Below are 27,296 nucleotides of genomic sequence, written 5' to 3'. Positions count from 1 at the left end.
TACCAGATTATTTTCTAATATATTACTTTTTATCAACAGTGATAGATCAAAGAAGAAAAAGGCAGAAACTCAGGCCTGGACCTTCAATGTCCACATGGACTGATTTTAGCTCTCTTGCTGGCTCTGTTTTGACCTGCTCAGAGGAGTTCTCTCTGATGAGCCCTGGGTCGTACAGCACACATTCTCAGCTTCACTCAATAAAATCACAACTTAGTGGGCTGCAACTTGGTAGTATCTTCTGCTTAGGAGGGAGGCTGGCTTAAGCTGCAAGGCTGTGCGCCACACAGTGCCTTGTAACTCCAGCCCTCTTCCAGTTAGCAGGACAGAAATAACCTCACTATCCATTTCCAGAACTGCAGTTGTTTTCCCAGAGCAAAGATCTGGAGCCATGATGAGTGATAAACCATTAAACCAGATGGACCTTGTTTTGTTTAAGCTGTGTTACTGCATGTGATATCATACTGCAGAAAAAAAACATACTTAGTGAAGCTCACATTGCAAAATGCTGCAGGTAACCAAGGAGTTGGTCACACTTCTGTGACACACAGAAAGCAGCATATCTGGGAGATGTTTACATAAAAAAGAATAGACAGTCAGCAAATGATTGCTAAGTAAAGCAGTGTTATTTGTTATTAGTTCCCAGAGGGCAAAATAAGTGTACAGGTTACTCCATTTGCTGTACGTTAGTTCTCTAGGATGTTACCAGGGTGGAGAACCCATACTGGAGTCAGAGCAGGTTCATGAACCTGTACCAGGCCAGCAATTAAACACGGACCAGCAATGAATATCTGCTCCACTTTGCATTCATAGCCAGCATCTGCAGTGACATGATTTTATCTGTGTCCACAGAAAGTTGCAGTTCTGGCATGTGGTGGTTTTTTGGAACACAGTAAGGAAACTTATTCCAAGCATTTCATTCAGTCAGTCTGATTTATAGTGAGGAGTAGGTTAAAATCCTTCAAACTGGTGGCACAGGAGATAAAAAACATTGTATACAATAGAGCACCTGAACTTCCCGAACTATTACCTTCCATGTGGCCATGTTTCAGTACTCCAAAATCCGTGACCTGCTGGGAAGGGGACAGGAGAAGGAAACCTTGTTTGTAAATCCTCGCCTTACGAAGCTGGGTTTCCCAAAACTGCCCACCAGGCAGCCTTACTCACACCTGGTAGTACCGACCTAGGGACTGAGGGAGTTTGGGACCTACAGGATGAGGCAGCAGCTACATCATGGTTGTGAAGACATGATAGCACCTCAAATGCGAACTCAGTGATCAAAGAAGGATTCTGGCATCCTCTGTTAAAAGAACAAGGATCTCTCAGGCAGTGAATGAATCAAGAACCAGAAGGTTGGAAAAATGAATCTATCATTTTGTGACTGGCAGCATGTAAGGAGCTGAAAGCAATTGGAGTTCCTGCTTGTCTCCTGTCACAGCCAAACAGGAATTGATGGGATTGGGGTGATGTGTGGTCTGGGTAAAAGCAACGTGTCTCATGCAAAAGGGCAGGTGGCAGGGAGCACATGGCTCAAATGATGAATGAGTGGCAGGAAAATATGCCCTCCTTAAACTTCATAAAATGGATTGTGAACAGATAGCAGTAGATCAAAGATACCCAGCACCTCACCTCCACCCCAGCACAAATACTTCCCTGGAAACAGCTAGAAACAGACATAAGGCTAAAAAAAAGGAGTGCCTATCCAGCTCAGCCCTTCCATCAACACTTCAAAGATCTTTTTGACAAACATAATTCTTGTTGTTTTTTATCCAAAGACGCAGCAAAGCCACCTGAATTTGAGCCAAGTAAGGGGCAGCATACCTAGATGTGACCCAGGGCTGTTGCTAGCACCAGGCAAAAGAGCTGTAAGGCAGTATGAGCCGGGTGAGCAGGAGACACTGGCAGCTGGAAGGAGCCAGAGAAAAGGAAGTGGGATAGACAGAAAAAGAAACACTCACTGGCTGGAAAGAGCTTGGGAAGGCGGAGGGGTAGGAGTACCCAGGTGCCAAAATATGCAGTTGTAACCCCATGTATGAAAATTTACTTTTTTAGCAAGAATATAGCAAGAATATAGGGGTGTTTACATGCACACAAATACACTGGATTCCAAATAAATGCTTTCCACGTTAGATTTTTTTAAACTTCAAATTTCAGCAAATATTCATCCGCTATCCACAGACCAAAATTATCTTTTGAAGATTATACAGAAAGAGTCACGTGTACCTTTTTTAGTCAAGAAAGCATTACCTTCTTCTCAAGGTAACTCTTTTCAGTAACTGATTAGTCTTCTCTTTTCACTGATTGTGTCCCAATGAAGTAATTAAATAAATGAAGTCGGCAGAAAACAAGGGATGCTTGTGGGTAAGACTTGGTTTTAGGCAGGTCAGTGCTAGAGCAGGTGGTTTTACTGTATCACCTTGGCTTGCCCAGGCTGCTTCAAATGACACCGCTGAAGCTTTCCAGCCTCTGGCTGCTAATATAAAGAGCAAAATCAGGCTGTATTTACTAACAGCTCTTTGTGGAGCTTCCAGGTTCCTTTTAAACACTTGGAAGAGTGAGAAGGGACAAGGGTCAGGGCAGGAGAGGCAGAACATGACCTCCTGTTTGCCTTTGATTTGGTAGAGAGAATAGCCAAAGCCTGGCTTCTGATTATAACCCCTTTCCTTTCATGGGGGCTCAACACACAGTACAGGTGCTGTGATGTACTCTAGCCCACACTCATAGCTCAGAGCCACAATCATTCAGATGGCATCTAGTGCTGGTGGTTCCCCTCCTTCATATAATACCACGCATAGGCATAGCATTTGCTGAGGTCAGCTACTACACACTTACACTTCCCAGAACAGACACATACAGTAGACATTTTTCTCCCAGCCTGCCAATGGACATCTCCATAGTAGACAAAAAATACTCTGAGTATGACCTGTAGCTCTTGAAATTTTCAAAGAAAAGTCTCAGGTTCTTCAGTCATTTCTGGTTTTGAACTGTTTGGTGTAAACCAAAGTGGAAGTCCTCACTTCCAGCTAAATTTCCAGCACCTGATGATCTAACCCTACTTGAAAGTGGTGGACGCACATTTGGAACCAAATCACAACACCATAAAATTCATTGCAGTTGTCACAAAATAGCCTATCCAGCTGCAGTGTTCTGAAATCTGAACAAAATTATTGAAGCTGCACAAGCAATACAGGGACACAAAAAAATAATCACAAAGTTGATTTTTTTCTTAGAAATGTATTTTGTAAGAAAACAATATTAACATTAAAATGTTTATTATACAGTATAAAATAATTGCTTTAATTAAACTCAGTTCCTTACCAAAAAAAAGCCTGAGGATTTTTATGAAGCCTCAATTCCTACAGCTGTGTCTTTTGCCTTCTGTGATTCCTACCGCATTGAAGAGGTTTTCCCCACATGATCCTTAGAGCACACAAACAGTCCTAAAGCATCTCCCATCCCTTCCTCAACACACTCCACGCCCAGATGTGTTCTAACCATCACTCGTAGGCTCTGTGGCTCCTATCTGTCCCCCACACCCACCCTCAGATCTCATCCACCAACCTCTTTTGGTCAAGCATCTCTACAAGTGCCACCACGTGTTGCAGCTAGCATGGAGTCTCCCCATATGATCTTGTTGGCTAATATGAACAGTGGCCAGCCACTGACAAACACCTGCTAAAACAGCTGAGTTGTTCTCTGTTCTCACAAAACCTGTAAGAACAGCTCTTCAGCACTGCCATCCCTCTGCCAAACCTGGCAGAAGTGTGCAGAGTTTTAAAAGCTAGAAGGAGGGACAAGGACAGGCAATGCAATGACATAAGCTCCAACTTTTCAGGAAACTAAGCTAAAAAGAGTCATTACTCAATAGCAGAATTTACAACTTGCAGATTTTGTTGTAGCAAAATATGCCTGTTCAGTAACTATAAATACCCCTAATACATTTCTGTGGCTTATTATGTATTTTTTTAAATTCATTTTTTTAGGTAATGTCAGCTTTGTAATGTCAATTACCCTCCAGGTTTGAAAGGCACCCAGTGACCAGCATTCTGGTGTAATTATTCATGACATTGGCGTGATTCCTCCCCCTCCCAGTAATACTGACAACTTTAACAGAAATCTATTAAGTTAAAAAGAACAAAGATATATATTACATTTGCTAATTGCAAACAACCTCTTTTAGCTGCAATTTTTCCCATTGGGATTAAAAAGTGCACCAGTTTAACATGTCTGTACATTAAAAACAGTTTAAAACATTAAATATACAAACAGCAAGACATTTTAAATATTTTGTATCAAATACTATAGGACAATATAATTTACATTTTTCTTTTACACAAAACATTACACCTGAAATATAACTTTAGATATTACAGAATATAAAAATACATACTTTTTGTCTAAAAATGTCTTTGCAGGTTTTGGCACAATGTAATACTTTAAAGGCACACCGTATTTTGGCAATCTATATTTGCAATTAACCGTGCAATGATAATAAAAATTACCTGTAATATAACTCTTAGAACTGCAAGGCCAGATGCTCCCCCTTCTCCCTGGAATAGCCCTTTAATCAGGTAAGAACTTAAGGTGAACCATTTAGGTGTTCCGCAACTCATTTCTGCCGCGGCCTGAGCTCTCCAACCGTAATCCAGCAAAGCAAGAACAGGCTTAACTAAGCACGTGAAAAGCCACATCAAATGCAGTGGGATTAGTCATACTTTCAGAATTTTTGCCATCTCAGGGTCAGAACGCTCAGCCTCAGGCAAAACTGAGCCCTAACTGCGAGACCTTGGGAGCCAAGTTCTGTTCTGCTCTATGTTTGCGCCAAAAGTAGTTAAAAAGTAGGTTAAAAAGTCAGGGCAGAACTTGGAAACACAAGTTCAGTAATGTTAATTGCTCTAATTTCAACTACACCAATGTAAAAGTCATAATGACTCTACTGAAGCCAGTGGAGACATATGAAGTAAAATTGCTATAAGACTGAATCAGGAGAACTATGTAATTTTGCCTTTCTGTGCATTTATGGGAATCCCACTGGAGTCAGCACAGGGCTAAAAACGTGTCTTTAGAGATATATGGCTTATACAGATGCAATTGGGTTGCAAAAGATTTTCAGTTCTGTCTTCAAGTTGTTTCTGGGCAACTAAAAACCCAATTTTCTGCTCACTAAAGAAATATTCAGTCTAAATCCCTTACTTTAAATGCCCCAAAATAAGTTGCTTCTTGTGATGAATCCAGTAGCAATGGGTTTGACACCTGGATACTTATCATTTCACCAGATTTTAACTTAAAAAACCCTCCTACATTGACAGAATAAAAATGAAATTCTGAATTCCCTGACCAGTACTTGGTGCTTCCACCCTTCATCAACACATCAGAGCGCCTTATTTTAAGGTTTGTCTTAGTCATGTACACCATCAGCTGAAGCCCTCTTTTGGTCAGGCTGCCTGAAGTTTCATGATGTCTAAAACAAATGTTGGCATAAAGGTAGTAAAATCCATCTTGGTTAACAATCAGCTTTCCATCATGGAATGTCATATTTGATAAGTTAGCCTGGCCTTTGTCGTGATGCCAGGATGTGAGGTTCACTTTACGGGTTCCTGAAAAGAGAGGAGAAAAAAAAATATTTATAAACGTTTAACAAAACTCAACATTTAGAAAGCAACTTCCAGGTTTTCAAAATCAATAGCAACCACAGTTATACAGGCTAAAGTGAATATTAGAAAATTTTGATTTAAAATATCATAAGAAATATCCTTTTTTCACTATGGACTGCCGTATTTAGCTTGCTATTTATAACTGTTTGCCATCCCACCAGAATAGCTGCTGGGCCATGATACAAAACATTTACTTGGCCAATACTTTGATTACGCTAAGCAAGCATGCAACAAGTTCTGTATAGAAACTGCATTCCACCTAAAAGTCTATTCAAGTAACAAATATTTGAGAGGAATTTGAAAAGTTACTAATGGAAAAAGAGCAAATCTTGTTATCAGTCTTTAACCTGTGAGTGTTTGCAAGAAATAACTGAACAGAATCTGAAAACAAGTTGAAAACAAGTTAAACTGGTAATTCCCCAAAGAGAAAGCTTATGAAACCTTCCCATATTTTATCCTCTTGTGACTGTAGTGGTACAAAGGTAAATGCACTTTCATTCAAGAACAACAAAAGATAGGGAAAAAAACAGTGCAATTGTGCATCTTTAGTACTACACTGTAAGTTGCCTAGACTTCAGATAGTACTTCAAGTATTTATGACAAACTTTTTTTACATAAAACCAAAGTTTAGACTTAACCTAGTACTTGCATATACCAAGGTAAGGCTCCACAATCCGCTTTAGTCATATCCATATCTAGGATAGTGTCTCACAGCACAATCCCAATTCTTTGATAACTGTACAAATACTTACAGTTGGGCAACTATAGCTATTCGGAAGGTAAACTCAGATTCTTTGTTTAATATCTAGTGGAAGAACATCTTGGAAAAAGAGCTTGAAGAAGACAGATGTGATTCTGGATTTTTATTTTCTTTCCTTATTTTTATTTATTTTAAAATATCTAAAGTTTTAAACTAGAAACAATGAGCTGATATTGCATGCTTGGAGAACAGTCTCCTTCAAGTTGTCTTAAGCTGGAGGAAAATTAGGAAAGAAAATTATAATATTCTCTCTCCACAGAACATCATACACATGGGAATCAAAATACATGTATAAGTTATCAAGTCTGAATACCCAAAAGGACAGTAATAGTATTAACATCTGTAAACAAGCTTTATTAATTCCTTCTAACAGGTACATATAAGCCTTTTCAGCTCTGCCTGCACGATGGTGGCCTGGTAAACAAGAAGCTGTCCCTTATCTGTTACAGTGACTGAATGTTTTGTAAAAAGACTGAAAAGGAGCAGAGAGACTGGAGTTGTTATGATTAGTCAGCTCAGCGCTATCACTGAAAGCTAAATTCAGATATACAGGTATCATCAATGTCCCTTAGAACTGGAGATTTCAAGCTGGTCAAATCTCAGATGTCATTTCATGTAGATCCTGGACATTAGGAGAAGCTTCTTTGGACATTAGGAAAAGGTTCTTCATTGAGAGAGTGGTTGGTCACTGGAACAGGCTTCCCAAGGAAGTGGTCATGGCACTAAGCCTGTCAGAGATCAAGGAGCATCTAGATGATGCTCTTAGTCATATAGTTTAGTTTTAGGTAGTTCTGCAAGGAGCAGGGAGATGGACCTGATGATCCTTATGAGTCCCTTCCAACTCAAGATACTTTATGATTCTTCTATTGAGACTGTGCTAAGAGATGGCCTGGCAGGAGGTCAGATAGGCACTGACAGAAGGCATTTGAGTCATCCTTCTGAATCTGGTCACATTTGACACTTCAGTTTGGTTTTGGTGGCACAGCGTTAAGAACCATCCTGCAACACCAGCCCATGTATTATGTACTTTATCACAATATTTTCTGTTGAGCAGCCTGCCTTGCAGCACACCTCCCGCAGTCCCTACCACCTCTCCAGCTTTACCACCATCCCATTATAGCATCCACTTCATCTCACAGCCTCTGCCTGCAAAAACAGGCAGCAGTGGGAGAAGAAGATCCAGCCAAGGCCCATGGGCATGCCCACAAAGGGAACAGCATTGTTCTGAGAAAGCCACGCAGGCCCTGACCCTTCCTGATATGTACAAGTCACCAACTCTCCACTACTTATTCAGAGTACTACACAGGGCACAACACAACAGGTAAGAGTTGGCCAACTTGTACTCCTAACCACTAGCAATGTTCAACACCCAAGACTAAGTCCATTTGCTCCCTCTGAAGCACCCACAGCAGTGGGTCCACACAGGCACCAGAAGACCTTACACCTTAAGCTTCCAGTGCCTCTAAACACCTGCTTGGAATATTCAGTACCTAATTCTCCCAACATCAAACCAAAACAATTTATTCCCACCAAAATTCCCATAGTACATGGCAGGGCTCACCACCCTCTCCTCCAAGCATGCATCAAGGCATGCCCCAGAACCATCAGTGCCCAGAAGCATGGAAGAGCCCCAGGCAAATTAGATGAGTTAAAAAGATGCCTCCTGGATTTCTTTGTGCAGAAAGATGTAAGGGAAAGTAGGGACAGGGGAATTTGAGAGCTATTGAGTCTTCCTTAACTGCCAAGGGCAAGCAACTTCTGCATGTGAGAGGAATACTTTAATAGAAGTCCAGAACAAAAAGCTTCTGGCATTCTTCCACAAAGACTTGAGCAAAGCACAGGCTGTCAACAGCATATCATAAATATTTGCTCCCCTATGGCTCCAGTACAGCCAGGTAGAGATTCTACAAGCAAAATCATACAGAGAGGCAATCTTCTGTGCAGTGCCTCAAAAAAGCTTCTAAAAACCATCCATTAATTGAAAGCGACACTAAAATTTGAGGTCTCCTAGCCTGGAATTATTCACCTGCAAGAGATGTTGAGACAGGGTACACCTCTGAAGCACTGGGGATAGGTGAGGAATTAATGCCAAGACTGCCAGAAATACTGCCCCAAGGAGGCTGGAGTACTTTCAAGAGGAGGATAGTCCACTGCTTGGATCAGAGGAAAGGCACATCAGGGATACAGGACAAGAATATATGTACAATAGAACAGAAAAACATGCTGGCCTGCTGTGACTGACTGGTGGCACACTGGGGAGTTGCTAGGCAGATGTTATTTACTTGGCAAGTAAACTTTTTAGTTGCCAGACTTAATCAAGAAGCAATTTTGAAGAAATAATTAGTGGGAATGCATAATTCTCTGCTGAAGAAGAGGGAAAAGAGGTGTTACAGTTGCTTGTAACTGAGATACTGAGAGGGGATCTGCATGAAGTTTGTTCACATTGTTTGGTGTTTAGGGGAATATGCATCATTCATCCATGGCCAGGTGGAGGGACAGACTAAGAGATGATGGAAGGTGAGCACAGGATCAGCCTAGATAACTTCTGGAAGTCCCTTCCAACCTAAATTATAATGCTACGATTGTATTAACTGAGGCAGATGGCCATGTTGCCACAGTTCAGAGCTTCAAAAGAGGCAACCCACAGCCAGCAGCACAGCATGAAGATGCATTGGTAGGACTTATGCCATGCAGCCTTTAATGGAAGAAGCAAACAGGCTCTCAGCACTTCTAGTAGTAATTCACCCAAATCTGGAGATGTCAAAACAATCAATACCCCAAAACACAGACAGAGGAGAAAACCTGAGCATATAATTTGCAAATCAGCTGTCCATATATAAGAAACTCTGAAACGTAAACCAAGCCATAGGACAGTCAGGAATGCTGCAATACAGCATCTTCTCTGATAAAATTTACTATGGAGCCATGAAAAAATAGCACAAGGTAAGTCATGTTGACAGAGAAGGAAGAGGTCAGAGAGATAATGAGTAAGATAACCTTCCAGACATAGTGAAAAGCATTACAAGAAAGGCAAGTTAAAACAGTGTCTTCCTGGTAACTGAAGGCAAATCAAAACAATGTCTTGGATATTTGTGAGCATGAACTAAGACTAATACAAACTAATTTCAATAACATTAATTAGTAAGAAGAAAGATCATGAGAGGGGAACAGAGGAGAAAGTAGCCCTGTACTGATTATTCATTTGCATCCTAGTAGCTTCCACACATCTCAGCTTTCAAGCCTGAGGGAAGGAACAAAGCACTGTTTGCTCTGAAAAAAACTTTCTGGAAGCAAAGGGCAGCTAAGCTGAACCTGTGGCTGTAAATAGCTCAGAATACTACAGCATTTCCTCCTTAGACAGCTAAAGGTATCAATTCACATCCCAAATTATATATTTAGCACTTATATTTATTTCTGTTTGTGATTTTCTCCTTTAAACTGTGACTAATTTCTGTAATCAATTTATAAACCAAAATTCACTGTTTTCATTTAAAATCTAGGTAGCATTTATAGTGAGCTCTGGTAAAAAACAACCAGCAAGTGTCCAGCTTTAACCTAAGGCAGCAAACTTAAATAATACACACAACAAGCCAAACCACTACAGCTTCTGCAGCCAAATGATGGGTGGGGACACCAAGATCTGGTAAGGGTTATTTTCCCCCTCCTTCGCACTCCTCCCATTTGAAAAAGTCCATTTGAGTCTTGATATTATTGTGAACCAGGTAGCAGGAAAATGTTCCCTCCCAGACATTGCTCAGTGTACCCCTTCATGAAGGATTTCAGTGGCAACCTACTTAAAATAAAATGCTGTTTGATGAAGACTGACTTTGGTTTTTTTCTGACATTGTTTATTTTGGGTAAGAGTGATGACAGTAGAGAATCTTAAAATACTAAGAACAGATCTGTCCAGACTCATGGATGGCATAAAATGCCATGGAAAGACTTCAGACATGCAGGGTAAGGAACCGGGGGAAGAAAAGAGAAATTGCCATTTGCAGTCAGAGGAAACAGGATGGCAAAGAAAAACTCCTGATGACCCTGAGGCAAACTTTTCACCCTTTATGCCTGACATTAATCTTAATGCCACCCAGCCAAGTGAGTACTGCCTCATTCCAGTAAGCATGATACTAAAGTGTCTCACAACCAGAAAGTTCAGACATCCATCCATAAGGATGCAGCCCCTGGCTGCTGCAATGCCTACAAGGACAGCAGAAGCCGTGCTCATGATTAACATCCTGGTAATGCTCTTCCAAAGGAGACAGAAGCCATACGTGCCAGATCAGGAGAGAGTTGGTCCAACTCATCACATTGGTAAGGGGTTGATCTGCTCCAAGGAGAGACAAAGCAGATTTTTGCCACTGGCACTGTGTTTCTGAGAGTTCTTGCAGCCTGTGCTATTAAAAAAAAAAGTGAAAAGCACAAGGAAGAGCAATGCCTTCCTTGCCATTACCCACAGATGTGCTACATCACTCCCTAGGTTAATGCAGCGATGCACAACAGTAAAAATAATCAGCTGCTAGCCTTGATGAAAATACAGTTTACAGCAACATCCAGGTAGACAGCAAATAAATTCCCCACAGAAAAAGGCAGATTTCACAAAGCATGACACTGACACACTCCATTTCTGTAGATACAAGTGATCTGTCTCTAAGATTAGCAAATTAATTGAATCCTTCCAAAGACAAAATGCTAAGACAAGTTTACTGATACTGCATCTTCTACTACTACTGACCTATGCCAAAAGGCAAAATCTGACTGAAACAGAAGCTTGCCAGGAGGCATTTGAGCTAATAAGAAAGTTTGTGGAAGTTCTGTCTGCCACCTGACAAGCTGCTTAAGCTTTCTGCTTATAAAGATATGGATCTGGGCAATGCCAATGCACTTGACGGGAGAAAGAATCCTTTCCTTCCAGGCAAGAAGCTAACCCCTTGTCAACAGAAGTGCTTTGTCTTTAAATAGCGCAAGAGCAAGGTATTACTATGCAGGCTGCTGAAATCTCAGATTTCAAGCCTCAACACAGCATTCCCCTTTGGTTTGGTTATATAAAGCAGAAAAGCAATGCACATAGCTTAATTAGCAAGGGGTTCAGCACTGCAGAATGTACACATCTTCAGAGGAAGACAGTGGTGATCAATGCCCCCTCTTATCTTGAGATTCTCTGTTTGATAGCTTCAGAGTAAACTCCGGTTTACTTTACCACTCCCCAATGCTGGTTTTTGTGTTGAGCATAGAGAGAGAAAAATCTCAACTGACAGTGTCCCAAGGCAAAAAATGGAAACAGTATCAAGCTATCTTAAAACTGTAGGAATGAATCTTTTCCTCTGGAGAGTGTTTCAGGGCAGACTCATGTCTTGTTCCCTTATATTGTACTAGTGAGCGTACTCCCAAAGCCATCCAAAGATACTTGCAGGTACAGAATAAGAGCTCTGACAAGAAAAATTAATGCCATCCTCTTACCATAGGGGCAGATAAAAGCTGCAGGAACATTATTTTCCCTATTCAATAGAAACATACTGTATCCAAGTCAACACACTGCCCAGAAACTCTCTTGCTCAAACTACAGTGCTATGGTCTTTGATCTCCCTGCTACTCAACCAGATGGAAGCAGACAGACCCTTGTGAAGCTTTGGCATGGCTGAATGTCAGAAAGGCCCTGGGTGTCTTGATGTGCAAAAGTCTATACCAGTCCTGCAACATAATAATGAATGGAATATGACAAAACCTTTTTAACGTGTCATTAGCAGAAGGAAAGGGATGATATAAATTCAGCCCTATGCTATCAGAGTGCAATGCACCCACAGAGGGCAGGGAACTAGCAGGTGAGTTATAATAATGACATTGGGACTGCAGTTCTAGGTTTTCAATACCTCAAAATGAAAGATGTGCCTCCTTTATGGCAAGTTTTGACACTGATGGGCACCTGACATGCATGTGTGTTGTGCATTCATATAAGATTTTCAGCTTCCAGATCAACCATGAAGAATAATGCTGTGTCACCCAGTACAGACCCAATTACACTTCAGCACACAAAAGGAGTGTTGCTGTGAAGACTTGAATAGGTGGACATAAGACATTCTTGAATTTTACAAACAGAAAACAATATATGTCTTCATCTGGCACAACAGAACAAAAAAAACTCCTTAGACTCAGCAGAAGGGAAACATCTTACAACCTGCAAGATCTGGACTTTGGCTAGTCTTTTGCTGGTATATCCTTGTATCTATGTGTGTATGTATGCATACATCTCTGTGTACGTATACCTTTAGCTGACATCCATCATGAGTAAAGAACTCCAGATGGGCCCTACTAGACAAAGAAAATAAGGAACCAAAATTGAGCAATGCTCTCTCTGAAGGAGAGCATTCAATGCATATCTTCATTCCTCACCTGAAGACAGAGTAAAGAAGCAGACCAAGCCCTCAGGGCTTGATCATGAAAACTGGTCATTTGAAATGGAGGTCATTTGGCACATAACAGACTGATGCAAGATACCCGAGACAAGGGGAGGTACTGTACAGTTAACATTACCCCTGCTGTCTCTGAAATCTTTTAACACATCCAATTTATTCTCATCATCAAAAGCCATTTCTGAAACCTCAGTCTGTTGCTGGTATGGCTGAATGATTTTTATGTAATTCAGTGTTTAATGCATTTATAGTAACATTGGAAGTATTCACTTAAAACTGAACTTACCAGATGGAATATTCTTATCATCAATAATGAGATGAGCAAAAGGCTGCTTCTCAGGTTTGTTTCTCTTGTACAGATCCATTCCTAATGCCTCCATTGCAGCTAGAGATAAAAGAATGACATTACCTCAGAAAGACAAGTTCAGCAGAACTAAAATATTTCTTATTCATAAACCAGCACCTACCTTTTTCTGGTCTTGGTGGTGCTCTTCCTATGACACGCTGGACTTCCTAAAATGAGAAATAGCCATTGCTTTGATGATTTGTTTTTGTGATATTGCGTATTGCAGATAGTTTGCACCTTTACAACACTCTGTATGTGGGGGTTGTTCTACCTACAGCATATTCACAAGCCTGGGATACATATTCTCATATTTCCATGATGTATATATGAACACACAGTTTAGCTGCCACAATCAAATTACTTCCTCTGTCCAATACTTCAGACAAAGGTGGATAGGAATGATGGTGTGTATGACCACTGCACTATTTATTGAAGTAGCAGTGACAGGACATTTACAACCTTTACTACTTGTTGCACTTCGAATATTTCTGTAAGTATAATGGAACAGTGACTGCTAAGAATGCATCACATAAAACAGTGGAGTTTATGAACTCATTACTCGAGGTCAAAAGGTAATGAAAGAGGCAGCTCTACACAGGGACTAGTGGGTAATCACACTAACAACTAAGGAAAGCTAAGCTCTGAATTTCATCTGTGATGAAGTAAATGAGAAGGTAAATGAAAACCTCCACCTCTCACACTTTACTACTAACAGAGGAGGTTGCATGACTACAAGGTTTTATAATCAAGGTTCACTTTCAACAAGTCATGCAGGAACTGAAGCATTAAGCATCTTCCAAATCTGTACTGGGCCAAATGGACTGGGTGCCAGGGTCTGGTGTTACCCATTCTTTGAAACTGCATACGAATTCTTACATGAATGAAGCCCACATTACCCAAAACTAAGATCAGCACAAGTAACAGACATCAGGTATCACAAAAACCTTGCTTTTAATAATCCACATCTGTTTTCTTCTTGAGAAAACATACAAACTGCAGCTTACAAAAGCCTAAGTGGCTTGTTCTTGTTACAAGACTGGACTGAGTCTTCGTAATATCAAGTTTGATCCTTAGTTCTGTTCCCTGTTCCCTCATGATTCTCTTCTCTGTTTTCTAAACAAGAGGTACTATTCTGCTTGCTATTCAGAATACCTCATACTGTGGTGTCATCAAGATGACGCTTAGTAAAAGGAAACATTTTGCTCAAGATAACAAATCATATCTCATCTTTGAAACCTAAGAGTGCTCTTTTGTTCTGTCTTTGTCACGCATTGCTGGTTGGCTGATTCAGTTCTGTGGATATGCAATACACCTCAGATTTGGCCAGATCAGCAATGTTCCGCTGTGTTCTCAGTCACTGTGGTGTTTCACAATTTGAAATCCTGCTTTGAAAACACCTAAAATCCTGCTTTTATGTAATTTTGCAGCCACAGTGAAATCTGTAATGCCTTAGCAGGTACTTTTATTACTCTCACTTTCCCCTTTCAGTAGGTGTTTACATGTTAAACCAAAATGAAAAGCCACAGCAGTATGGAAGTCATAGTATGACTATCAAAGCGTAATAATTCAGCAGAGATCTGCTGATTTTGTAGATAAGAATCATTAAGATGCTTTCTGCTACAGAGACAAGAAGAAAAGCAGAAGAATCACAACTTCAAAAGCAGCAAAACTCATGTCCACCTCCCCCATTTACATTCACTTCCCCTCTCTGATCTTCCTACTCCAGTCTCAGTTCTAGGAGCACAAAAATGAAGCTCAGTTCTAGGAGCTGCACACCAGCATCAGCCTCTAGCTACACCTGAGCTCTAACTTCATCAGAAGTAGGAAGACAACAAAAAATTGCAAATACTAGATACTGTGAAAAGCGACAAAAGCCTTTGAAGGGAACAGGACATAAGGTAAAAGAGACCGGGAGGTGGTCCACACTCTCACAAGATTATGGCACCATACCTATTCCTAGACCTTTCCCTAGAAAGGAAAGACTCTTTTGTTTTCTTGCTTTCTTAATGGAAGCTTCTCAGACGTGGAGTTTGCTTTCATCTCCTTTCCTTCTGGAGTATGTGATGATGCACTTGCCTGGAGAGGCTACTGGGCAGATCCAAAAAGAGCTATCTACATTTTAATCTCCTATTATCTAAAATGGTACTAAAAAAACAATCCTATGGTTGTCTGACTGACTGCTCAGCCCTTGAAGTCCCTAAGCTGGCCAATCATTATCCTTCTCTTAACTTACATTTTGCACATTTCCAAGAATGCTTTAACATGACCAGCTGGGTACCTCACCTTCTGAGATCTAGCAGCCTGACTCAGCTCATCTTCCATGCTGAAAGGCTGTGGTCCTCATGAAGTGCAGTCTAAGCTGCTTGCCTTCTAACTGATGGTGGTGCTGTTCATCTGCAACATCACCACTTTGTAAGCGGAACAGCTACCCAGGAAGACTCAGATCCTCAACTCTCCTTGCCCTGATGGTCTTGAGCCTATTTTCCTGTTTCCTAGGAACATCTCTCTCTGACTGGAATGCTCTCCTGTGCTCCTCTGGAAGCTATGCTACTGTATAATTAGGAATCCAAATGTCATTACAAGAAAAGGGAGACTATAAGCATGAGTCCACCACTAACACACTGAGAAGAACTGGAGATTGGTCCATGTTCACTGACTCTTCTGTGTGTTCGTAATTGGAATAGTGGCAAGCTTGTGGCCAGAAAATAGAAATCTTACCCTATCCAAGTTTTCCAAACACTGGACTAGGTGTCAAGTTCTTGACTTGATTCTGACCAGCCCCACCAAATTGACATTCCTTTCTGTTCTGTTGCCCAGGCTTCCAAAAGGAACCTGAAATACATGAACTAGTCCCTAGATAACAGGGATGAAGCTGTGGGTTTCCACCTGAAGAATTACTAGATCAACACTTCTCTTGGTTTTTTGTTTTGTTTTGTTTTAATTCATGTTTCTAGAGTTGCAAGATGCTGATACACAACCTACCTTAAAAAAGCATTTTAGCATGTACTTGCTTCTGACCCCGAAGGACTCAAGGACCACATTTTTCAGCGGATGTCTGAAGACATCCAATCTTAGTGGGTTTATAAAAATCACCTGGTATCCTTACTGCAAGGAATTAAGAGCAAAGATTTTCCAAATGTTTAAAGTATCAACTGCATTCTTTAGCACCTGAATGTCTTTAAGCATCTCATACCTTATCACCCTGTACACTACCATTAAGAGAGACAAAACAGCTCAACAGAGCTTGTCACTAAGACACTGCTACAATGGCATGCAAACTGCTGACAAAGTATTACCAGTGACCTCTCCTACAACTTTCACACACAGAACCGTGTGTGCTACCACATACCCTCAGCATCTCAGCATCTTCAAAACAAAAAAAAAAAGCCTCTTGCTCTTCAAGTTATGTCCAAATTTGAGGATGCAGAGACAAGGCTACATTTGAACACGTGACATTTGTGAATGTTTTTTTCTCTCCTTTGGCTTTTACAGTACCTCAGTATCTACTTTGAGCAGTTTTAAGTAGCCTTTTGAGACCAATCACAAGAGAACCTCTCTGGGTATTCAAGTATTGCTTCAGCTGTGATCTTAAAGCTCCTTTGTGCAGTTGTTTCTTCTACTACCAGAATACTTTATGTCCAACTAATACCAGGAAGAAGTATCTGATTATCTTGCCAGAAATTCAGCAATTTAAAGAATACTAATCAGGAAGCGAAACAGAAAGTACATGAATCAGTATTCACCAGAAGATAGAGATCAGCACTACAACCTCTACCCAAATGAGCAGTCTACTGCTTGCATTTAAAAAAAAAAAAGGTATGTGAGGTTGTAGGATGGAAACTGAAATTTTAACAACTTAGAGCAATCATCTGTGAAACCGTGACTTCGTCCATAACTACATGCACTTTAAATGTCTGCTACATATATAAGCTCTTCAGAAGTGCTGCTCTGGAAGTCTAGCAAAGCACCCTGTTGCCATGTGAGAGACTATTTTACACCTGAACTCCCCAAGCTCCTAGAAGCTGGGAGTATTGCCAAGAAAAATTACTTACACAAATTGACCCAAGATATGTTTGTAGTCCTTTCTACTTCAAGCTCAAAACAGACTTCATAAGAACTGTGGTTAGTGCATCTGGAATGCCAATAGGTTTTTAGGGTTACATGCACAAAAAATTAAGCAAACAGGCTAGGAAAGTATATTATTTGAATGCTTGAAAGTTTATTTGCAGTAATACTGAAAATGTTCTTCCTACTGAGTAAGCTGCTTCCTAAGCAGTGTTTTCATCCCAGAATATGTTAAGGAGTTCACCATTAGATTTTGATTAAAAGAAAAGCTTTAATCATCATATTTTTCTAGGAGACAAATGTTTCTAGACCTGACCTTGCAAGCCCTACTATACTGGTTTTCATAATAGCACTTTCATTTTCAATGTCAATCCCCACTTCAGATTTAAACACTACATCTACAGGTGTGCAAAGAAAACAGATGAGAACCAGTGCAGTAAGCTAAAAGCTACAACCAGACCATAAACCTGAGCAAAACCAAATTGTCTATTTTCATTTCCTGAACAGCTTGAATTGCAAAAAAAACCAAAATTTTGAAAAAAATCACAAAACTTAAATGGTTTTTTAAAGAGTTTCATTTCAGTCACTTAATATGCTGTCAACTCAAATAAGGATACTGGTTCTTAAAACACAGACAGGTTAGATTCTCCTTCAGCAAAGTGAAGAAAGCACAGAAGATAGGAAACCTCTCTCAAGGCACATTAGCTGCATTCCCACACATAAAGGACTAGCACAACTGGAAGTAAGATTCAGCTGAATCTCTGCCCTTCATTGTAGTGCAGCCAACAAAAGGCAGAGCTCATAGAACATGATAAAGTAAAGTTTTGCCTTAACACAGTTTCTTTCACTTCTCTGATATACCAAAAAGATGCAAATGTAGTCCCAGACAAGCATTTTCCTGTTTTTCTCTGTGTCATCAATATATGATGACAAAGCATCCAGAACACTGACCCAGCTGCTTAATGCATTTTGTTGCAGTCAAAGGAAATTCAGTCTGATTACTTTGGCAAGGGAAATTTTATTGTTCTCAGGCTAACGGTCATCAGCCAAAAAAGTTATGCCTACTCACTACTTATCTTGGCCACGGATATTGCAGCATTTAACCTCCATCCAGAATGGTAGGATATGCAGCCTCAGCTAAAGCCAATGTCTTTGTTGAGTAACCAGCAGCAAATGACCCGAATACAGGGCTTCCCATTCACTTACTGTAACAAGCTCCTTACTCTGTCATGGGAACCACGTGAACAAGCAGTCCAGTACCAGCACACAGAACAGAAGTAGGTGTAGTGTGAGAGCCTCTATAAAACACTGGAGGAAAGAAGTAATCCTACAAAACTAACCCTCTTTTTTCCCCTCAAGTTTTTAAAGAACACAGCTAGCAAAAGGGACAAGACATGAACTCCTAGGATTCTTTAAGTTTTGTTCACAAAAGCATCTGTCACTCAGGGTACTCCACTAAAAGCACACATTAACAGAATTAAAGTACCATATAATTAACTCAAGTACAATTCTCTCTGTAAAGTGTACATGAGTTCAGCTCAAATCCAATGTAGTATCCTTTATGAAACACTGACAGTCCTGTGCAGATATGAAGTAGCAGTAATGGACCTGGCAAGCCAGGAAAACCAAATACCATAGCAGATGTTCAGCTTTTGAATAGCCCATAATTAGCACTAAACACTATCATGAACATGCAAAGAGATCAGAGGCAATAACTGCTCTAAGAGGTGATAGTGACATATATCCAGTATGCTCAGACTTCTTCATTAGGGCTGACTTCTTTAGCTGACTACTTTTGTTATATTTTTGTTATTCTTTTTGCTCTTCTGCCAGTGTGAGAATGGTCTGCACAGAACAGACAACTGGCAAAGTGAGCAAAAAAGAAAAAGGAGATACTACCCGTCGTTTTGGGTTGCTGAAAGAGTTGCTCCTTTGTCTTTCGGGCAATATTTTGCTTGTTGATGATCTTGACTTGGGAGAATCTTGTCAGAAACAGAGTCAGGAAGATTGTTTGGAAAAAAATGTGGAACTGCCCTTTATTATGGACATTCTAAGTGTTGGCAAACCAATACAAATATTAGGATAAATGACTACCATTCATGTCCATCCAAATGTCAGAACAGCAAATCAACTAACTGCAATCATAGTTTTCTCAGTGTGACTTCAAGTCTTCCTTTCTTAAAAAATTAAAAATAAAGTGTGTTTGAATACAAAATTTGTTAACCACAACCAGGTTCATGAGCAAACACAACATGACCTTGGATGCAACTTCAGATATTATTCAAACACCAGAAAATACTTTCTAGAACTTACCTCCAAATACAGATGTTGGAAAAACTGTTGCAAGTTCAACAGAAGCATGAAATAAAGGAACACACAGACTGTCTGCCACTTACCTTCTGCACAGCCCTTTGGAGAGCCTGTTTCATGCTTCTACATGATTCTGGCATTAACTTCACTTCTTGATTTTCAAAGGATGCATCATGCAAATCTGTATTTTCTTGATGTCCAAAAAGTGTTCTGACACAGTGTGCATGTTCTTTTGAAATTCTAGTAGGGTCCATCTGAAACAAAAACATAAGCACAACCACAGTTTTAAGCATCTGTTCAAGAGACATTAAGAGCATTTAAGTCAGGGGGAATTTTCAACCATCTTAAAAGTTTGGCACCTACCTAAGTTTATTATTATTATCTAAATTTTCAATGTAAGCAATTAAGAGAAAAAGTTCCCCACATGGAGCTTTGTTTCATCCAGCAAGCATGAGATAGGAGAATTAATTACCTTCTGGAGCTGCCTAGTTCATTAGCTTAGACTGGATAGCTGACTTTCAACAGTTAAAGATAAATCCCATTTTTACAATAAAACTAATAATCCTGAATTCCATCTTTTGACCAATCAGTGCAATATCCCAATTAGTTTAGCAGGCAACATACACAGCCGTCCTATCTGTAAAAAAAACTACGGTTTGCAAGATGACACGCAAAATCCAATGAGAGGAACTTTGGGGAAGTATGTGCAACATCTAACACATCATTTTCAAGAGGAGAAACAGAAGAACAGAAGCCAGTTATTTGGCTTCACTTACCACTGCAACTATTTTGTGGGCAAGATATTGCTGCATGAAACAGTCATGAAGACAGCACAAATTCAGAAGGACCAAAAAATGACAGAACTGTACCACAAAACACCTCTGCTTTGTGGGACAAAGACTGATAAATTTAGAATATCTGCAAGATATGTTTAGCAATCAGTCTTTTATGATTGAATCAAATATACTTTTACACTGTAAGTTTAGAATACTCCTGAATTCTATCAGTTAGATAAATTGGAAGGATATTCCAAGAACTAGGATTGTGCCTTGGCAGATTTTAATTGCATAAACATTATTTAAACCATTTCACCTTCTCTCCCCGCACTCTATATACTTTACACTCAAGAGATATTAACCACTGTGTTTCAGAGATTGCCTGAGACTCTCAGCAATTGTTCTCAGGTATTTATTCTGCTTTTACTTCAGGCTTGAAGAAAGGTTTGTGCACTCGAAATCTTACGTAAGTTCTCTATCTGTATCAGCTGGTCTAATAAAGAACATTTACTTCTTTTTGTTGAAAAGAACAATTATATCTGAGAATTACAAAAGGTAATACATTATATGTAATCATGATGAGGGAATGCCAAGACATTATGGCTAGTGCCTGACCAGTTCAGTTTCCCTTAACGTGACATAGGACAGAACAGATCAGAATACAAAACAGAGTAAATCAAACACGTTCATTTGTTCACTCAAACTTAAATTCGACTCCCTAACCCCAAAAAAGAACAAAGTTAACTTAAAAGCATGAGGTTAGGATTACAGAGGTGAATTTAAGTCTACACCAGCCAGGCAGCCGTCAACAGGCACACACTGCAGAGAAGCGCTTGTTGTATAGATGGCAACACCAAATGCTGCCTCCTCCATCATCGTCCTTCTGCTGAAGGCTCCAGATGAGAGCTGTTTGCCTGATTCATTCAGACCAACAACAGCCCCTGTGACCTGTTTTAGCTGTCTCAGTTATCCCTGCAGATCTGGAATGAAACAGGACAGAAATGTTCACCTGAAGACCAGAAGATGCAACAGCTTTAAGCAGAGGAGCAGAGATGAGTTACAAAACAGCCTGGACGCTGTAACATCTTCCTGGGGTGGCCTGACACAACTGAATCCTGAAGAAAATCTGTGTCTGGCCATTACAGCTCTATGAATTAATCACTTTAAAACTACAATTATGACTGCCAAAGTCAGCTAGTACAGTACAGCCCCATTAACTGTTTAAATTGATCTAATCCAAAACACCTCTGTCTTCTTACCTTCTTCACCACAAAATTGCATTCCTGGTTCTCAATCTCCTCTTTTAAACCAATAACCTGGGGGTAATTTTTGCTAATCTAATTTCCTGAAGGACTAGCACCCTGAAACCAACTCACTCCAGGTATCAAATGAGCATCAGAGCCAGTACAGGGTCAAGCACAGGAATGCAAGAGCAGAAAGGCAGCACTAGCTTTAACAACTGTAACACAATCTCTCCCCAAAAGTCTCTCTCCCGGTATCCAGAACACAGAAAATCAACTGTAACCTGAAAGAAAAAAAAATGACATGCAAAATGTTTACCAACAGCCACTTAAAGGCTGTTAACACAGAATGACCTATGTTGGAAGGTACGTCTCGAGGTCTCCAGTCCAGCTCCCTGCTCGAAGCAGGGCCAACTTGTAACTTAGGTCAGGTTAGTCAAGGCCTTGTCTAGACAAGTTTTGTGGTATCTCCATCGATGGGCATACTGCTCTACAATTTAACCACTTTTATTGTGTAAAAACACTGCTTTTGATGTCCAGGTACAGTTCTCCTTGCTGCAATTTATGACTGTGCCTCTTGTTTTTGCTCTGCACTTCTGAAGAGCCTGAGTCCATCCTTAGGTAGCTAAAAACACTTATTAGCTTTCCTCACCTTAGTCTGCTCTTCTTTAGGTTCAAATAATCCAGTTCTCCACTTCTGATACACTACAGTCCCTACCTATCACAGTGGACTTCTGCTGGACTCCTTCAAGCTGGTTGATATGCCTCTGGTCCTGAGGGACCCAAAACAGGACATTATTCCAGGTTTAGCCTCTTATGTTGGAATTATTAAAGACCTTAGGGAATTATGGTCTTCAACAGGATGTGGATGTCTCTTCCCTGCTTCACACACACAAGATAGAAGACAGAAAGCAAGTAACTGCCAGTAGATACTAATTTTTATCAGTAATTCTACCGGTGCAAGACTATTACCTCGCTTTTGAATTTATTTAAACACATCTTCTGAAAAGTAGACAAGAAAACTAGGTTTTGCAACAGGAAGCGGAAAATCATAAAGGCCTGAGTGTCCAACATGACAAATCACGCATAGCGTAGACTTACAGCTATCGCCCATCAGCATCAGTCAAACGTGCCACACAACACTGCCAGAACAGTAGCAGCAGATTGTACAGGAGCACTTACTCGGATTACAGTTTATCTTCTGAAGGCTTAAGACAGAAAACCAACATCTCTGCACCTACAGCTAGAAGATTGAAGGTTTACTGGAAACATTGTAACCAATAGCTTCAGCAACTTGAAGCTGCGCAGCCCATCCTGACAGAACTGCAAGCCTCTAAAGATTTGGTGGTTGATAAAATGAAGCTCTGATCTTGGGACTAGCTAACCTACCTGACTGCCTTTACCTTTTTCAGAGAATACCTAGTCTTCACCCCATTTAACCATGAAAATTACCTCAGTTGTCTGAAAAGGTATTCTCAGAAATCCTGCATCTTATATCTTTTCATAAAGAACGTGTCATGGCTGTAAACAGACATTACCTAGCACCGAGATCAAAACTGTGGGCAAGAAGTGATGCACAGAAAAACTTTCAAGGACATGTCTTGAGAAGAATGTCTAAAGACCCAGATGAAATACCAGAATGGTCTACAGGAACCAGCTTGCTAACTTGGAAGGAACAGAGACCTTCAGCATGAAGTCCTAAAGATTTAATACCTGGAAGAAACATCAAGAAGCAACTAAAAACATTGGACAAAGCCTTGTAACACGTTAAATAAGCTGAATACCCTAGAGAAATTAATCTATTTGAAGGGAGGAATGTCTAGCTTATTCTTCCTATGTTAGTTAGTGTTGTGTATACTTCCGTCGTGTTCAACCTTGGCATCAGATCAAATCTTTCTGTGACCCTTGATTTTCAGCATCTTGAATCGTTTTAGTTGCATCTCTGGACTCCTTTCACCTACATCAGGGCAGCTAAAATGAACTCCAGCACTGTGAGTGAGACCAGAAGGATGTACAGATTTAAGAACCAATTTTCCTATGTTAAAAAGGAACATTTTAACATCATTTTAAAAGCTGCAATACATTCTAGCCAACTTCACCTATTAAATGTTGCCTCAATTATGCAATGTTACAGTATCATATTCTGCATTTACTCCTTACAAAAAATGCTAGGATCACACTTGTATTTATTTTCAAATTTAAACCAACTTCCAGATTATTAAATATCACTTTGCACTCCACCAAGAAGGAGTTCCTCCAGGCTTCCAGAAAGTGCTAGTGTCCCCCAGCAAGCTGTCCTCTGTTAGCCACTGCTCTAGCACACTCACGATATTTTAGATGAAGTCTGAAAGGTGACTGTTTAAAAGCATACTGTAATGAAAGCCAGAGTTCCACAGATGCATGAAATGACAACAAAACTCAGACTTACAGGTCCCCATTTATCCAAGTGTGAATTCTTCAGTATGGTAGAATACTTAACATCTGCACAGACTTTCTTTTTAATGGGAAAAATGGATAGGCTTAGAGTTCCAGCTTAAACTATGGGAGTTAGACATCCAGCCCTTACATTTGGATTTGAGCATTTTCAGCTTGTTTCACTGCCCTCCAGTTCAGTGTTAGACCAAATTCCTACTCTTTTGTGCTCTAAGTGCATTAAGGAAATGGGCCAGAAAGAAAAGGTTACAAGCAAAGCTTTTGGAGACTATACTTTAGCATTTACTAGTGAAAGTTAAATAAAATGCTTCACTATCTCACCTTGTGCTGGGCATGAGTATTATGTGATGATCTTCAGCTGCTTCAAGTATCTAACTAATTTTCACGGCATTTTCATTGATCAAATGATCATTGAACAAATATTCCTTATGAAGTGTAAGTAAAATAAACACTTAAGGCCAATACGTTCAGTACTGCACAGATTCAGTACATTGCACAAGATGGTCCAAAAGGAGAAGCCAGAACATCTTAATGTTTTTACATTTCAGAGCACTATCACCGGGATATTGGTAAAATTCAATTCTTAGCTTTTTCATTCTTTTTAGCTCTATCAGCTCAGTCTCATTTGCATTGTACTGCATTATTTCTTGGCCACATACATGTGTTTACCCGTGAAAATCTAATGTCAGTCTTAGTTATATGTCTTGTGAAATTCCAAATGCTCAAGCCACAAAATAAACAAAACTAAGGAAAAACCAAAACCTCAACTATTGTCTCAGCTCATATGGTATCATGATCCAGCCCAAATGACTTTATGCAAATACAGATAAAATGTGTATGGTAAAACTGAGTCAGAGTTTACTCAGCCTCTCAGGTAGCGTTTTAAAGAGTTTGTAAAACGTATAATTTCTTAATATCAAGCTACAGAGTCAAATCTTGCAAATTCACATTTGGTTAATTCACCGGTCAAACAATTAAAATCTTTTGATGCACAGCTTCTACTATTAGCTTCTTCTCACTATATTAACTAAATACACCACGGTACTTAAGTTCTGTTAGAGTATAAATTTAGATAGCTGGAATTTGTACTGAAAAGTACAAACTGAGATAGCTTTATACAACTAAATTTGACAGCAATCTTTTCAAAAGAAAGAAGTCAGATCATGTCCCATATAAATAAAGCAATCTGCAAGACAGTTAAATAAGGCTTAACTTCTGCAGGGCTTACTATATTTTTCCATCTATCTTATCTCTCAGTAAGAAATGGGTGAACAAATATGGATTACCATATCTTATTATTACTTCAAAAGTATACTTATTATTCAATTTTTCAGTGATGGCAAATAAAACATTAGAAATTTTTCAGGCAATGACTTCAGTTAAGTCTACATCTAGCTACATTGTTTCTTTTAAATGTTTTCGGAAGTTCAAGTTTACAAAGGACTACATCCAACAGCATTACTCGAAATCTACAGAAAGTAGAAACTAGCAAAAGAATTAAGCTGTCAAATGCAAAATTACACCCAAACTATGTAATTTTTAAAATCAAGGAAGCAGAAGAAAAATAGTCATTACAATAAGAAAGCTCTTTTTACCCTTTGTTAGGTACATGTGAAGCACTGACATGAACCCATCAGAAAGAGTCCTTAATAAGGGGGGTCAAGGTAAAGAGCATGGAAAAATAGGGTTTTCAAAGAGTATACTTTGATTAGTTGTTTTGATTGCAATGGCTTTATAGCCTACTAATCAATGTATAGCTGTGCGTTTCTATGAGCTGTGTTTTGACAAATATGTCTTTTCAAGTTCATGCAGATCTGGAGTGAAAAACATTTCCACAAGCTGAAGTAGGGATTAATTTATTTCACTGTCAAGAAAACAAGTAGCTTTAAGCTAATTTACAATGAGTCCCAGAAATTACATGTCACTCTTCCGAAGCACACTGGATACAATTAACTAAGTACTGTATTGCTCTTCCATTTTATTTTTGTAAAAATGGCAAAAACAAAGACATTGTTGATAAGAAAATATAAATCGGTCTTCATAATAAATTATCAGCAGCGCTACTGTATATCTGATAGTCATTCATCTGTTTAAGTAGGTATACAGTTCTGCAACTTCTGTTTTCAGAATGCACTTTGTAAAGAAATCCAATCTGCTACAAGATCAAGCACATCTACCTAGAAAGTAAACCGAAAGAAACAGGTTTCCACTCCCTGCTGACTTCAAATGAAAAGCACACACAACAGAAATGCCACTTCCATGAAGGCAGTGACAACAATATTAACAGAACTCACTAGCATCTGACAAAAAAGCCAAGCAGAAAGCTAACACCTAGCTTTGAGAAGCAACCAGCCAGCAGCCCCCCACTTCCTCTGAGAGGGCTCAGCCCTGCAGGGTAAGAGATGCAGCAGCGAGTGAATCCAGGCAGCCAGCCGAACCGTTTCCAAGAAGCAGGCTCCTCTTCTCTCCGAAAGCCTAACCGCTCATCAACCTCTCTATGCTCCTTCCTGCACTCACCGCTGCCTCTTTGCAGCATCCCCTGGCAGGCTTGTGGCCTGAGGGGCAAGGGGCGGCTCTTCCTTCAAAACGAGCTCCAGCCGATGCCTGTTGATACACAGACCCCGCTCTGTAAGTGCCCCTGCGCAGTCTGAAGGATAAACGATCCCAAGTGGTGTCGTCTGGTGACTTTTTTATTTCTTCAAAGCCATTTCTCCTGCTGGTGAAACATTTATGGCAGCCAAAGACCTCAGCCACGTCAAACTACTCTCTGGTATAAGACGAACATTAAAAACCAAAGCCCTGCAAGACCTCAGGTGAAGCATCATTAAGCCACTTCCCAGGCCGTGAACACTTCACGTCCGACCTCACTGAGAAACCCTGTACCTCATTACCCACCATTAGGCCACAGCACTACCTAACACACCTCAGGCCGAGCAGCTCCAGCGACCATGGGACAGTGCAGGTACAGCAGAGTCCCGGGAGCCTTCCAGCCTGACACCATCTCAAAGCCGGGCCAACTTCAGAGCCGTATAAAGTTGTTCTTTTTGTTTTTTCTCATTAATCTACTGTACCTCCCCGATGCGAGCACCTTCCCCTCTTCCGAAAGTGGTGGGGCTCTCCCTCACAGCGCAGTTGCCGGCGCTCAACGCCCCCCGCGAAGGCGGGAAGGGACTGCGCCGACCCCCTCACTCCGTCGCCAGCACAAGCACCGCTTACCTGAGCTCGGAAATAGAGGAAGAGGGCAACGCTGCAGACCACCTGCCCCAGCCCCAGGAGGACGAGGGCGGCGAGGAGGGAGCGGGAGGCG

General features: G+C 40.3%; 1 protein-coding gene across 1 annotated transcript; it reads right to left on the bottom strand.

The window, feature by feature from the left end:
- Positions 1–5,172: 5,172 nt before the first annotated feature.
- TNFSF11 (tumor necrosis factor (ligand) superfamily, member 11) lies at positions 5,173–27,289 on the bottom strand. Its single transcript, XM_010180332.1, has 5 exons — positions 27,206–27,289; positions 19,626–19,793; positions 13,286–13,331; positions 13,105–13,203; positions 5,173–5,594 (listed from the first exon to the last, which is right to left on the bottom strand). The coding sequence occupies exons 2-5, from the start codon at positions 19,791–19,793 to the stop codon at positions 5,173–5,175; spliced, it is 735 nt and encodes a 244-aa protein (XP_010178634.1). The 5' UTR covers positions 27,206–27,289.
- Positions 27,290–27,296: the final 7 nt, after the last annotated feature.

This window comes from Mesitornis unicolor, unplaced genomic scaffold (assembly GCF_000695765.1).
Source record: "Mesitornis unicolor isolate BGI_N332 unplaced genomic scaffold, ASM69576v1 scaffold703, whole genome shotgun sequence".
NCBI lineage: Eukaryota > Metazoa > Chordata > Aves > Mesitornithiformes > Mesitornithidae > Mesitornis > Mesitornis unicolor.
This window is presented reverse-complemented; position numbering and strand designations above follow the sequence as displayed.

Coding starts and splice junctions, on each gene's coding strand:
- TNFSF11 (XM_010180332.1), bottom strand. CDS start 19,793: ATGGACCCTACTAGAATTTCAAAAGAACATGCACACTGTGTCAGAACA. Junction 13,332..19,625: donor TCCAAAGGGCTGTGCAGAAG/GTAAGTGGCAGA, acceptor TTCTCATTTTAG/GAAGTCCAGCGTGTCATAGG. Junction 5,595..13,104: donor TGATAAGAATATTCCATCTG/GTAAGTTCAGTT, acceptor CTCTCTTTTCAG/GAACCCGTAAAGTGAACCTC.